Raw genomic sequence first — 13700 nt, 5'->3', positions numbered from 1 at the left:
ACACAGCAATTCGAGTAAGCATTCGCGTTGAACATAGTTTCTGCATCTATTAAATTCTTGTTAAAATCTTAACGATACACCAATTAGGCTAGATGAACGAAATAATTCCATAAATTTTCGATCCACCCCATTACATAGATTCGCGGGTCAAAAGGCTTACGAATGTGGCAAGGTAAAAAATAAAAAATAAAAACATGAAAATAAAACAATCAACACCCAGCGTCACGCGAGAAGCTATTCCAACGATCCGTGGCATTTCCGTCCGGGGCCGGTCGGAACCGGTCACTAGGCGCTGGTGTGGTCTCTGGGCAGTCGTTTAGTGTTCGTGTTTTCCTGTCCCGCGATGCGCGCGATCTTCTTGAGTTTGTTTTGTTGCATTCCATTTTTATATTCACTTCGTTTGCTAAAAGGGTAGCAGCAACCACACGAGCGCTTCTGACCGACGGCCTTCTTCTTCCGCTCGATGGCTATCCGGTTGGGTAAATCCGAACCATAAGTAATCATAAAAAGCGCTAAGCTATGCATGTTGTTTTGCTTTCGCACTTTGCGTTTGCATTTTAGTTTTAGTGCGTATCTGTGTGTGTATGTGTGTTTGTGTCCTACCTTTGGGTTGTGCGTGATAATTTCGCTCAACGAGAAGGAATAAAGGGTATGTGCTTTTGTGCTCTAACGGTGCTGTACGAAACAACTTCCCATTGCTCACACACAAGCACAAATCCAACAACGATACAACGAAGAGTTGGAGCTTTGGCCGGTTGCCATTTTGAGTGGTCGTATCCACCACCGACACAACTCGGCCCATTGATCGCATCGAAGAATGGCCGGGCCAAGGGAGCAAAAGCAAAGGAAGAAGTTCTGCTTCATTCCAATTAAACGCAACGAAGCAGGCACCGCTTACGCATCATTAACGGGAACGGGAACCGATGCCTGGCAGATGGGGAAAGGAGCGTATGAAATGAAGATTAAAAATAATCATACGAAGGTGGGAATCATCGTTTAAGTGGTTTTGCGCGTTTCACTTCGGACACACAGATGCGCATACGCGATCGAGCGGTTTGCAGAAATCGATTTTCTGGAAGCTTTGAGTGTTCTTTTTTTTCTTGCTGTGGCTGTTGTCGTTTTGCTGTTCTTGTAAATTCGCGTTCATTCGATTCGATTAACCGCACGATTAGCTTGCAAAGCCGCCCATGCTAATGTCGGCGACCTCCGTGAATGGTGAATATTAGCCACCGTGTGCGTGTGTCTCGAATCCCGCTCTGTGTCCCGCTCAACACGTTGCATTTTCCAATCGCTTGACATGAAAACCCTTTTTTTTTCTTTGGAGACATTCTTAGCCATCTCAACGTCCGATTCCTCATGGATGAGACTTGCGAAGGGTACCGATAACCTATGTAATCACCCTTTTGGTTGTCGACCTACTTGAGTCACATGCCGTCGCCTTCAGCATCAACTTTCTACCATCGACTTGTAGCTCTGCTGTACATAAATCACAATCGATCTTCGTACAACGGCATTTGTGACGTTTGGCCTCGATTGATTAATCCCGATTCTGTGATTGCTTTTATATGACCATTTATCCTTTGGTTTCGATAACGTTGAAATATTTTACTTTTAAAAAGCTTCTTTTCCTTTGTTTGAGATATTTCAAACGTTAAGAAATGCGCTCCGTGACAATATAGAAATTAATAGAGCAATTAACAACAAACCATGACCACAATATAACGAATGAATTCAAGGATTAAAATAAAACCAAACAATCTTCGGTGGTTTGGTGGTTAATAGGTAGCAGACCAGATCTGCACAAGGCAGGACTAGTGTCAAATTTTATCTGAACCGATCTCTACCCTCTTATATATGTTGTGGGAAATTGCAATAAAATCAAGTCAGAAATTGTAAACAAAACCCACCCCAGTTGAACTTGTTGGGAAATGTAACATGTTTACTTAAATTGTAAGCCCTTAATTGTTGAAAATACTTGCAAAAAAAACGATGAATGTATTCATAGTATTTCACCAACTAGAAACAATATTATGACAGTTATAATAAAAATGTGACGAAAGGCTATCATTCTCAAGTATAAAAAAATCTTTTAAAAAGTCACTTTTTGATGCTTGACATATGCATATGTGGATACACAAATGCAGCTGTAAATGGTAGGCAGTTTTTTACACAAAAGCGAATTGAAGAAAGTATACATTTGATTTGCCTAAATGAGTAATTATTTCAGATTCATGTTTCTAACATTTACTTATTATATTTATTTGCACAGAATGGAAAGATGACACATTATTTCTCATAAGGTTGTAAATATGTTTGTTTTATTTGCACATGCACTTTTTGATATTGGTTTTGAAGTTGATTTATCTTACTTAGAGTATTAATTTAATTTAGGGGCGGCTCGGTGGTGCATGTGATAAACGGCGCCAGTCCACACGGCCGGACCGGGTTCAAATCCCATCCGGACCGTCCCCCCGTAGCAAGGACTGACTATTCGGCTACGTGGTAAAATAAGTCTAGTAAGCCAGAAATGGCCGGCGTGACCTGTAAGGTCGTTAAGCCAAGAAGAAGAAGTATTAATTTACAGTATTAATGGAATTTGATACTTAATGTCTGTTTGAGATGCACAAATCGCAACTACCTATATCGAATTAGTTAAACCTAAGCACATGAAGGTTCCTCACTACCATTCTGCTGTAAACACGGAGCAAAATCTGGACACGTGCAATTTTCTTGCACGTCAAATTATGCTTGACTGACTAACCTTCACGGAGGTGGTATGAGAAAAAAAGCGTATGAAAAAATATATCATAAACCAGTATGAGAGCAAGACCTCTTACAAGGGTCTGCAAGTACCGAGGATTGCATAACGTTCCTCTCACTTCTAGTCGGGCTAGGGACATAGAAACTTGAAAACGTAGACAGATAAGATAGGCCGACTTTTTTATATCATTAGCTACCGTCAATGAAGGGGCAGCATATATTTGCACGTGCAAACAAACTCTGGTTGTAGCACGCACTCACACCAACTGGTATTTAGTTACACAAATAAATCTATGTCCGGAGTGTATAGTGGAATAAACTATTGGTAGAAAAGTTTCTTGGATGGAAAAAAAATCTTTCTTGTTGAAGAAAAATGATGTCTAACAAAAATACAAAGCCTAAATGTTTCCTATATTTGTGTTAAAAATTATATTCAGTTGTCACATTTTATCTAACGTTGCCCATACTTGATGTTCTTTTCCATCTAGACCAACGTCGGCCCGATACTGCTGTCCGTCAATCCTTACCACGATGTTGGCAATCCACTGACACTGTCTTCCACCCGCTCTGTCCCTCTTGCCCCTCAGCTAAGAAAAATCGTTCAAGAAGCCGTTCGACAGCAGGCGGAAACGGGTTACCCGCAGGCGATTATTCTTTCTGGTAAGTGACGATGTGGCTCCAGCATAGCTTCTAGGCCACGGGTTAAAACCCAAATTCCATTACAATTTCCTGCCCGAAAAAAATCAAACATACACAGACACATAGCCCACATCATGATAGCATATGGTGTGACTTTCTCTCGCATCAACATGTCAAAAGCTCACGGGCCTCATTAGCACCAGCTATGGGCCCCCTAATGCACATCATCCAATCGGGGTTTAATCTGCTATATTAACTATCTCACCGTTAAAGGTACTTCCGGTTCGGGAAAGACACACTGTTCGATGCTGCTGCTAAGACAGCTGTTCGCGGTGGCTGGCGGAGGACCGGAGACCGACGCGTTCAAACATCTGGCCGCAGCCTTCACTGTGCTGCGTTCGCTTGGATCGGCCAAAACTACCACCAACTCAGAATCAAGCAGAATCGTAAGTTATTTTTTCTTGTGAAATTGAATTGAGCAATGATAATTGTTTCTGGAAGGAAAATTAATACATCAAGAGTTTTTTTATTGAATAGTTTATATTTATTATGTATGTGAGATTTCGTTTGTATCAAAAAGCGTTTATTTCTTAATTAGCAATTAAATAATTTAAATTTTTAAGCAAAAATTAAAAAAAGTATTGAAAATTGTTTTCCAATTTAAGAATTTATCGAACAGTTGCTTTTAGAAATTTTTCAGACACCCTCCCAAAAAGATTGATTCAATATAAACACTTTCAATTGATAAGATTCCTGGAAACATTATCAAACGTTTTTTATTACATTCAATTTAATGTATTTTACATTTCCTATCTTCCGTCTTTAGGGACAATTTATTGAAGTACAAGTGACAGATGGGGCACTGTATCGCACCAAGATTCATTGCTACTTTCTTGATCAAACGCGTGTCATCCGACCGTTGCCGAATGAGAAAAATTACCACATCTTCTACCAAATGCTAGCAGGGTTAAATGCCGACGAATGTGCCCGGCTCAACTTGGAAGGATACTCGCCGGCAAACTTACGCTATCTTCAGCACGGCGATATTCGGCAGGATGAGCAGGAGGACGCGGCACGCTTCCAAGCATGGAAAGCCTGTCTTGGCATTCTCGGCATTCCATTTCTGGATGTTGTACGCGTCCTAGCAGCCGTTTTGCTTCTAGGCAATGTGCAGTTCATCGATGGACAGGTATGTTGAGCGAATCGGGCACTCAAAAGCAAACAAACTCAGTAGACAGCATCGTAAGTTGGGTTGTGCATGTTTGGCCTGATGGCAGCGTACTCATGTTACACGGGGTTGGATAGATGTTCAAAACTCATTTCTTCCATCGCGAACAAAGGAGTAACGCTCTCTCACGAAACCCACTCCGCTATTTGTAAGTGATGATTTTACATATAACATATATTGGGTAATTTACGATTGATTAAACGTACGTTCACTCAGTTGTGTTCGTTCATATATGATAACAAACATTTGCGTCTGAAAAATAGCGAGTTTTTTTCCTACTTTTGTATTGTACAAATTTTGTCTTCCTTGACTGCACAAAAATACCCCCTCTCTGTTTTGAGTCGTTTTTGAAACCTTACATTACATTTTCTTTTTTGTAGGGTCTCGAAGTGGAAGTTGTTGGAGAAACAGAACTGAATGCCGTTGCTAATTTGTTGGGTGTTCCACCCGCTCAACTGTTTCGGGGTCTAACGACTCGTACACATAATGCCCGCGGACAGCTTATCAAATCAGTTTGCGATGCCAACATGTCGAACATGACACGGGATTGCTTAGCAAAGGCACTCTACTGCAGGACGGTAGCGACGATTGTTCGTAGAGCAAACAGCTTGAAACGGTATGTGTAGCGTTACGCAACCTATTTCAGTTCTAACACAGTTTATCAAATTAAATTTCCAAAAAATGTTATTCTGTTTTGCATTGCAACTATTAACAGGCTTGGCTCAACACTTGGTACACTTAGCTCCGATAGCAACGAGTCAGTGCACAATCAAGCAGAAGTAGCAAGCCAACATGCATCCACGATTGGCGGAAACGCGGGTTCGAAGTCTATGGCCGCCCTGAACAATGCAGTTCGACATGCAACAGATGGATTTATCGGTATGTAAAGTAATGATTATAATTGACGAAACAAAACAAACACAATTTTGTACCAAATTGTGCCAGAACAAGAAACATTTGAAATATTCACTCAACTTAATCAAAAACCAAGTACCCGAGATTGAGAGAAAAAAGTTTACTCTTCGTTCATCCCGAGAGAAAATGATGAGATGTGAGCTGCTCGCCTCTCATCATATCTAAAAATAGCCATTTCCATGCTAGCGCCCTCTAGTGTGATTTTGAGCGAATTCAAAAAGAAGAGAACGACCGCAGCCAAAACTACAAGACCGCAGCCAATTTTTACAAGCATGCTTGTATGACTAGGTCTTTTGTAAATAAAAAACATTAAAACCGAACAAAAAGTATACGATTAAAAATATTTTTTTAAATGTAATATACTGAAATGTGATTTTAAGAAATAACTAGAGTAGTAAAAGTATGGATATTTAACCCGGTAAATCAAACTAACCAAGAAGTGCTTTCTTCATTTTTAAACCTTATCGTCTTTCAAACAGGAATATTGGATATGTTTGGTTTCGAGGAGCCCCGACCAGCCCAGCTTGAACACCTTTGCATTAACCTTTGTGCGGAAACCATGCAGCACTTCTACAACACACACATCTTTAAGAGTTCCGTTGAATCGTGCCGCGAGGAGGGCATCATCTGCGACACGGAGGTAGACTACGTGGACAACGTTCCATGCATCGATCTCATCTCATCGTTGCGTACCGGTCTGCTGAGTATGCTGGATGCAGAGTGTTCGGTGCGTGGCACGGCGGAAAGTTATGTCGCCAAGATCAAGGTGCAGCATCGCAACTCGGCTCGGCTGGAACAGCGTGCCCTTGAGCCGTACGATCCCCGATTGTTTGCTATTCGACACTTTGCGGGACGCGTTGAATATGACACGACCGACTTTCTCGACACCAACCGGGACGTGGTGCCGGACGATCTGGTATCCGTGTTCTACAAACACACGTGTAACTTTGGCTTCGCCACGCATCTATTCGGAACCGAGCTGAAAGCGTTGTACGCGCAGGAAAATGGTCCGCGAGGTCTCAGCTTCCGCATTGCACCCACCTCCCACACGGATCTTCTAAACGGAGACGAACCAGTTTCCACACTGACGCAAGACTTCCATACGCGGTTAGATAACCTGCTTCGAACGTTGGTTCACGCGAGGCCACATTTTGTGCGCTGTATTCGTAGCAACACGGCCGAGAAAGGCGGCATGTTTGACCGAGGCGCAGTCGTTCGTCAGATCCGTGCACTGCAGGTACTGGAAACGGTCAACCTGATGGCGAGTGGCTTTCCGCACCGAATGCGCTTCAAACAGTTTACCGCACGCTACCGTATGTTGGCACCGTTCCGACTGCTTCGACGCTGTGAAGAGAAAGCTCTGGAGGATTGCAAGGTGATTCTGGACTTTGCGCTTGAAAATCCGCCCGAGTTGGACGGCTCTGTTACACTGTCGTGGGCCCCCGGTAAACGCCATATCTTCTTGAGCGAAGGCATCCGTCAGCATCTGGAACGATTGCGTACGGAGGTGCGCATGAAAAGCGCCACATTGATTCAGGCCACGTGGCGTGGATGGAACCTGCGCAAACGGCTCGGTACGATAAGACGTACCCATGATATCCAGCTAATGGGTGGGGCACTTCTATCGATCAACAAAGCTTCCGGTAAGTACAGTTCTGCCCATGATAGACGTCCCAACAGAACGACAGCAATGGTCACACTGGTTTTGTCTTCAGGTGCTCGAACGGGAAATGTTTCGCATGCAAACGCGAACAACACGGGCACGGCTACGAGACCGCGACCGCAACCAATCGCCGGTACGCCACCACCGGATCCAAATGAAAAGTGCGATTCGAAGATCATCGCACAAACCTGCACGCTCTTTGGGTTGGATTTGGTAAGTTGCAATACAATACAATACGTTTGTAGAAACTCGATCGGGCTCATAATTAATACATTTTCTGGTACTTCATAAAATAGGAACGACCACCACCAGTTCCACCGTCCCGTTCGTACACTGTGACGGGAAATTCAAAGCTCGGCTACCCACAGACACGCATCATGAAGATGAACTTTCCCGAAGATCCGGCTGCGGTCGGACTGGGTGAGCAGCTACGCAAAGGTGAAGCGGTCACCGTGACTGGAGCATCCCATCGACGAGGTCATCTAATCGTGGAACACAACGGCATTAGTCTGCATGTGCCCTTCCAATATATGGAGCTGGTGAAGACAATTGGTCCCGTACCAGCCGGTGCTGGTAATGTTCCTTCCGGTGCAGCCGTACCTCCACCGCCGACGGCCACTGCAGTAAATATTTGATCACTGACCGGATACGAGGTCCGCAAAAGATATACAAACACCAGGAAAAACGAACTTTCGAGATGATTCTCGACACAGGATAAATGACTGCATTTTTGTTAAATTTCATAAGACTTTAGGGTAACAGGGAAACATTGAAAGTAAGCTGTCTTTACACACACATACACCCTCTAGTACCGTAGTGTATTCAGGCACGGAATATAGTTTGTTAAGTGCACAGCAATAAGGTTGAGTAATTGTAGTTCTAACGATAAGCTTAGTGTTAACTATTTAACGCGTATCTTTTCAGCACCGTTTGCTAGAAGAATATGGTTTTCTTTCATGGAATAAAACAGGACTAGCAATGCTAGAAGTTGAACTAAAGCATGCACTATACAGTACAGTACTATCAGCGAAAGTTGCCTACGATATGAAGTTTACTATTGTAAGGTTCTAGAGTAGAAATGTTGCTCATTTCTTTATTCGGAGTTGAATATGTTCCAGCAAGAAATGAACATTACCACTGCTCGTTGAATTTGTCCATTAATTTCCTTAACACTTGAAGCGTTAACATAACGATAAGTTGTAAGAAACAGCTATACCTACTATCTTCGAGACTTCCATAAGTGCCAACTTTGCATGTTTTGCAAGTATTGCATTAGATTAAGTTTATCAACAATGAGTAAACATGTGTTATGTTTAGCTTCGATTGGAATGAAAGATTATTTAGCTTATGATTTGTTCTGTTTATCAATTTGTGTGGTAGCATTAGACATTTAAGCTGAATTGCGCCAAATGGCAAGACAGTTTGAAGGTGTACAAGAAAATAAGAAAGATGTTTAAGTTTCCTTACCAGTGAAAAGCTAACAAGCTACACTTTTCGATCGCATCTATAAGCGAAAAACCCCGTAATCGTCTGAGATTAAAGCGTCTTATCTTTATTGTTGGTGTTGTTTTCCTTTGCCAAGCCGACACAAAAATGGTGGCCCTCCATCAAAGTTGTCCAGGGAGAACTTGTTATGTTGCTACTGCTTTTGTTGGCTCTTCTGCTGTGTAAATCTATTTGTCATTTTGGTTTTGTTGATAAAATGGCAAGATGTGGAAGCAATTTTCAATCCAAAGTTGTTTGTATCAGCTTAAGATGAAGCATAGGACAGCACGAAAAATTGAAAGCAAATTAAATAATACAATTATTGTGTTTCGCTGTGCTTTCAACATTTCGTCTGCTTTTTTTTCGCTTCTGGCCATCGGTAAATCACACAAGTAGAACAAAATCACAAAACACATTTATAATTCAGCCGTCGATTCTACGCTATCACAAACCAATCAAATTACCAGTGACTTTACTAGCTTAAGTATGTGTGTGTGTTTGTGTAGGTAAGAGAAATAGGATACGAGAGTTGTCAAACTTAATCAACGTCGTATTGTACCGTCAGCGCCATTTTCTAGTAGTTTTAAGGCAGAGATTTTCGACCACGGACAGGTAGTGTTATTACGGCTTATCTTTCACCAATGATGAAAGTCAAATACAATGAAATCTTTGTATAATGTACATGTGTGTATTGCTTTTCTTTATTCCTTACAATATGATTTATGTCACATAATTGAGATGTTGGTGAGAATGATACCTTTTGTTATTTTTAAAATATCACAAATATATTACTGAACAATTAATTAATTAATAAATGAATTAACTGCTACTCTGTTATTGAATTTACTCGTTCTAATAGCAAAATAAAATATATATTAAAGCAGATTATATATTAATTAGTTAATAGTGAAAAAGCTTTACAATGTGACATCAAACGCTCATTAGAAATGGAATGTATTGCATTGTATTGAGGTTCCCTTGAAAACCACGTGGATCATATTGCCACTAATATTTCAAGTTTAAGGTTTCCACTTATACAAGAGATAGTTGAACGGATTATTAATTCTTTATTAATTTAAAACGTGTTTATCAATAATGAAAACTATACGACGCATGAAATTTTCAAAAGAGTAGTTAGTACTTCGGTACATTTTACCGCATCGGAATATGATTTCTTTTTAAGTAATTTTTTACTCCTCATGCCTTACATTAGCTTCGATACATTAGAATATTGGCATGCTACAGAAGATCTCTAAAACGCTCACGGTTGATCGTCCTCTTCTGCTAATTCGTTAACCCCTTTCTGGACCGGAGGGATGCATCGCTCTTACACAGTTTGGGTCTACCATGCCTCTTTTGTCCATGTGAACGACCTAAACGGTCTTTACGAACTGGGTTGTCCGGAGTCATTCGAATGACTCTATATGAATATTGTTGTTGGTGCTGACCTTTAACCCAATTTAGATAACATTTTGTCCGACTTCAAAAGTGTGGTTACCTACCTATATGTCACCCCTGCGAAAGTCAGGATTTGTTAGGTTGGTGGTGCCCTAGTTAAATACGTTTTCAGATGAAATGGCCAATTCATTTGTAGTGCAACAAAACACACGTCACTATAAAACGACATCAAAAGAAGGATAAAATTCAATTGCTCATAGCTTTTGTTTCATCAGCTAAGTCCATGTCTGAAGCAACAAACAACAAGACATACGTTAATATTCCAACCAAACAGAAACAAACTGACAAACAAATCCACACAAAAGAAGAATCAGTAAAAGACAGATGCACGTACATATAAAGCTTCCCTCATTTTCTATGCTCTTTCATCCTTTTAAACCATGCTGTTAGCCATTGAGATCAGTACTTGAAGGATGGTTAAGTAGACCGATAAAATGATGCCGCTCTTTTACGTAACAATGAACGACTTGTGGGTGCGTACTGTGGATAGGTAGGAAAACCCGTTTTGATCGAAACAATAGACCCATGATACCACCGGGTGATGGTGATGACTCTGCCAGGCAGGCTTTCCGTTCCACTTGTCCTCCTTCTTTTGTCAAGTGGATAGCTTTCTTCTAAACACCGAACAAGAACCTAATGTAAGGAAGACGAGTGCGAATCTCATGCAAACAAAACGCCAACTCGTCCAAAAACGTCTTCATGTTAGGCTAGTCTATGGCGAACATGCACGAGATCTATGGAAGAAGAAAGAAGAAAACATGAGTTGAGGACCATTTCAAGGAAAACAACACCGATAAAAGTTTCGATGGTTTAATCTCGCACGATTATGATGTTTCCATCTATTGATACTGACCACAAATGGAACTTGTTGGCTTTTATCTGAAAGTTTTGTTTCCAAGTTTTCCATTCCTATTCATGTCCATTGCGCAACTTTTCTTCTGCTTAGCGTCTTTTGCTCAACACGTCGGAAAAGCTCGTTATCAAATATATAAGTCAATCAAAGAAAAAAAATAATTCGGTTTAAACCTATTAAACTCTATTTACTCTAGTAGAAAAAAATTGGGATGCTTCACCGTAAAACTAAAAAAGTTCTGCCAGAAAAAAGATTTCATTTGCAACAGTTTAGTGGTTACATATCACGGTAAGTTTGATTTTTATTTTCATGTCAGTTCTTGTTTATTGTAAACCTTTTACTGTGAAAAAAAGAAGCCAGACTACCATCGAAAACAATTTTGTAATTAGTTATAACTACTCTATGATGCATTTTTTGTACTAAGAGGCAAATTCATTATGATAGATATCACATTTTTCACAAATTTCCCCACTCATTGTAGCTGGGATTGTATAGAACCTACACACTAATATTTTTTTTTACCGCAGTTCAGTAAAATTTTACTTTCGTTTTTTATTTCATTTTTTGTCATATGTCACATTTCACTGAAATTCAGCTATTTTTATTGAAAAAGCAGCAAAATGTGTCCATCCATCCAAAAACATCAAAGTTGCATGTTTACTCATGTTCGGTGCGCTGTACATGTTTTTTTGCGTGAAATAAAGTAAATAGTGTTCAATAGTGAATTCAAAGGTACGAAAAGGATGCCGACCTACAAATTATCTTGCTTTCCTTCAAAAACAGTGAAAACCTTGGCCTGGAGGAGTTATCCTGTGAGTAAATCTTGAGGTAAAAAAGCTTAAATTTATTGTGTCATCGAAAGGGGCATTCGTTCTTATCTAGGAATATTGAAAAAAAAAACTGCTGGGATTCGAAACTTCGAAACAAGAAACAAAATGTGACTGTCACCATGATTGAAATGTTTCCCATTTCAACAGAATTTCAAGGATCCAGGTGATATGTAAATATTTTTTAATACAAACTATATTCTTTATTCTAATATTGTATACATCACTCAGATCAACATGGATTCCGAACAGATGTTCCCAACTGCACGCAAGCACAACGGTGACGATTGGATTAATTTGGATGAATATAAAAGAACCTTCAACTACCGTTATGGTGATACAACATAAAAATTACAAAACAGAATACATTACGGATTTATTATTAATTTATTTACAGTAAAACGAAATGCTTATTACTGAAAATTTATCAAACCAACTGTCATTTTTCATATGCAAAACTTTACTGAATAATCTCAGTAAACGAGCTGTCACTTACGACTTTACTGAAAGATGCAGTAAAATTACTTTAACTGAAACGATTACTGAACATTCAGCTGAAAAAATTTCAGTAAAATTTTACTAAACTGTATTTTAATTTCATCCGGATAGGAGATATGATTTATTTTGTCCCAATATCAGATACCCATTTGTTCCCGAGCTTTTCTATAATAACGTCTCTATCCAACGTTAGAAAATTGTAACAAAATTTGTAAGTATTGGTAGTAACGAATCTTTTTAAATTAGGAAAGAAAAGGTAAGTTGCAATTATTTTTCATAGCAGAGGACGGAACCAAGCAGTTTTTCAGATAAAACTGTTATTGGTAATGGAAAATTGGGTTACGTATCATGAAATGAACAAACAAAAAACAAGTAGATTATCACAAATCCGAAAAACAAGTACTGACGCAAATGGTTGAGTAAACACCATGGCATGTGGTCTAGAAATCTCTTCGTAAAAACAGATAAAGCAAATAATGGCAACCTGGGCAAAACCTGCTATCGGAAGATGAAACACTTTAAGACAACTCCACAATCGTTCTGAATGATCCTTTTCACATTTTTATTTCAAATTTCACTTTCATGGAACCAATAATCAGTAATTGATGTCATGAATGATTTCAATATTAATACCAATTGTTTAAATTACAATGAAAGAAGCGTCTACTACATATTAGTAAATGAAAAACTAAATACAAAATCAAAAGAATACGAGTTAGAAATAGTGGATAATGATACAGGGTTTTCGAGGATGTAATGTCCTGTGGCTGCTAGCCATAACTAGCGAGTGTTGCTGAACAATTTTATTGAATAAGTTATGGGCATCTTCTGTACAAATCAATGACTTACCGAAACAGTCAATTATATGCTCGAATAAAACAACAACTTGATGAACATGTAAATTCTATCCTAGAAAACCCTGCAAATGTGATACTTGCGGTAAAATAGAAACATTTTTAATGTTTTGTCACAAATTTGTAGAATGCAATAGACATCAACAACTGTGCAATACACTTCAACAAATCATGCCAAATACTAAGTACTACCTACATTGGAGGATATAGTTAAAATATGACGATTACAAATCAGATTGCGAAAAGACACCGTCCTCGTCAACGGTCGCAGGAGAAGAGACGCTCACGGGATGCTTTTTGCGTCGCGGTGCTCACGTCATCAAGTGACCATCGATTTTCGCAAAAGAATAGGACTTTACGCCCTTGGGCTATCCTATGTGCACAGTGCAGATTTATCATAGCAGTGCCATGTGCCATATACCAAACTACGGAAGGAATAGTACACAAATCTGTAACTATCTACTTACATTTTACAAAAGAGTAAGTATTCATAGATGTGATATCTCATCTTTGAAATAAT

The 13700-nt window shown here is 39.6% G+C and overlaps 1 protein-coding gene across 2 annotated transcripts in view; it reads left to right on the top strand.

Annotated features, from left to right (window-relative positions):
- The window catches only part of LOC125766107 (unconventional myosin-Ia), a 34638-nt gene extending 25267 nt beyond the window's left edge, over positions 1-9371 (top strand). For both annotated transcript variants that reach the window (XM_049431748.1, XM_049431747.1), the window contains exons 6-12: positions 3249-3420; positions 3673-3845; positions 4226-4588; positions 5008-5243; positions 5343-5506; positions 6022-7418; positions 7502-9371. In XM_049431748.1, coding sequence (XP_049287705.1) covers positions 3249-3420; positions 3673-3845; positions 4226-4588; positions 5008-5243; positions 5343-5506; positions 6022-7418; positions 7502-7840 — 2844 coding nt within the window. In that variant the 3' untranslated portion in view covers positions 7841-9371. The remainder of the gene's footprint in view (positions 1-3248; positions 3421-3672; positions 3846-4225; positions 4589-5007; positions 5244-5342; positions 5507-6021; positions 7419-7501) is intronic.
- The last annotated feature ends 4329 nt before the right edge of the window (positions 9372-13700 follow it).

The sequence above is a fragment of the Anopheles funestus genome, chromosome 2RL (genome assembly GCF_943734845.2).
Source record: "Anopheles funestus chromosome 2RL, idAnoFuneDA-416_04, whole genome shotgun sequence".
Lineage (NCBI taxonomy): Eukaryota > Metazoa > Arthropoda > Insecta > Diptera > Culicidae > Anopheles > Anopheles funestus.
This window is presented reverse-complemented; position numbering and strand designations above follow the sequence as displayed.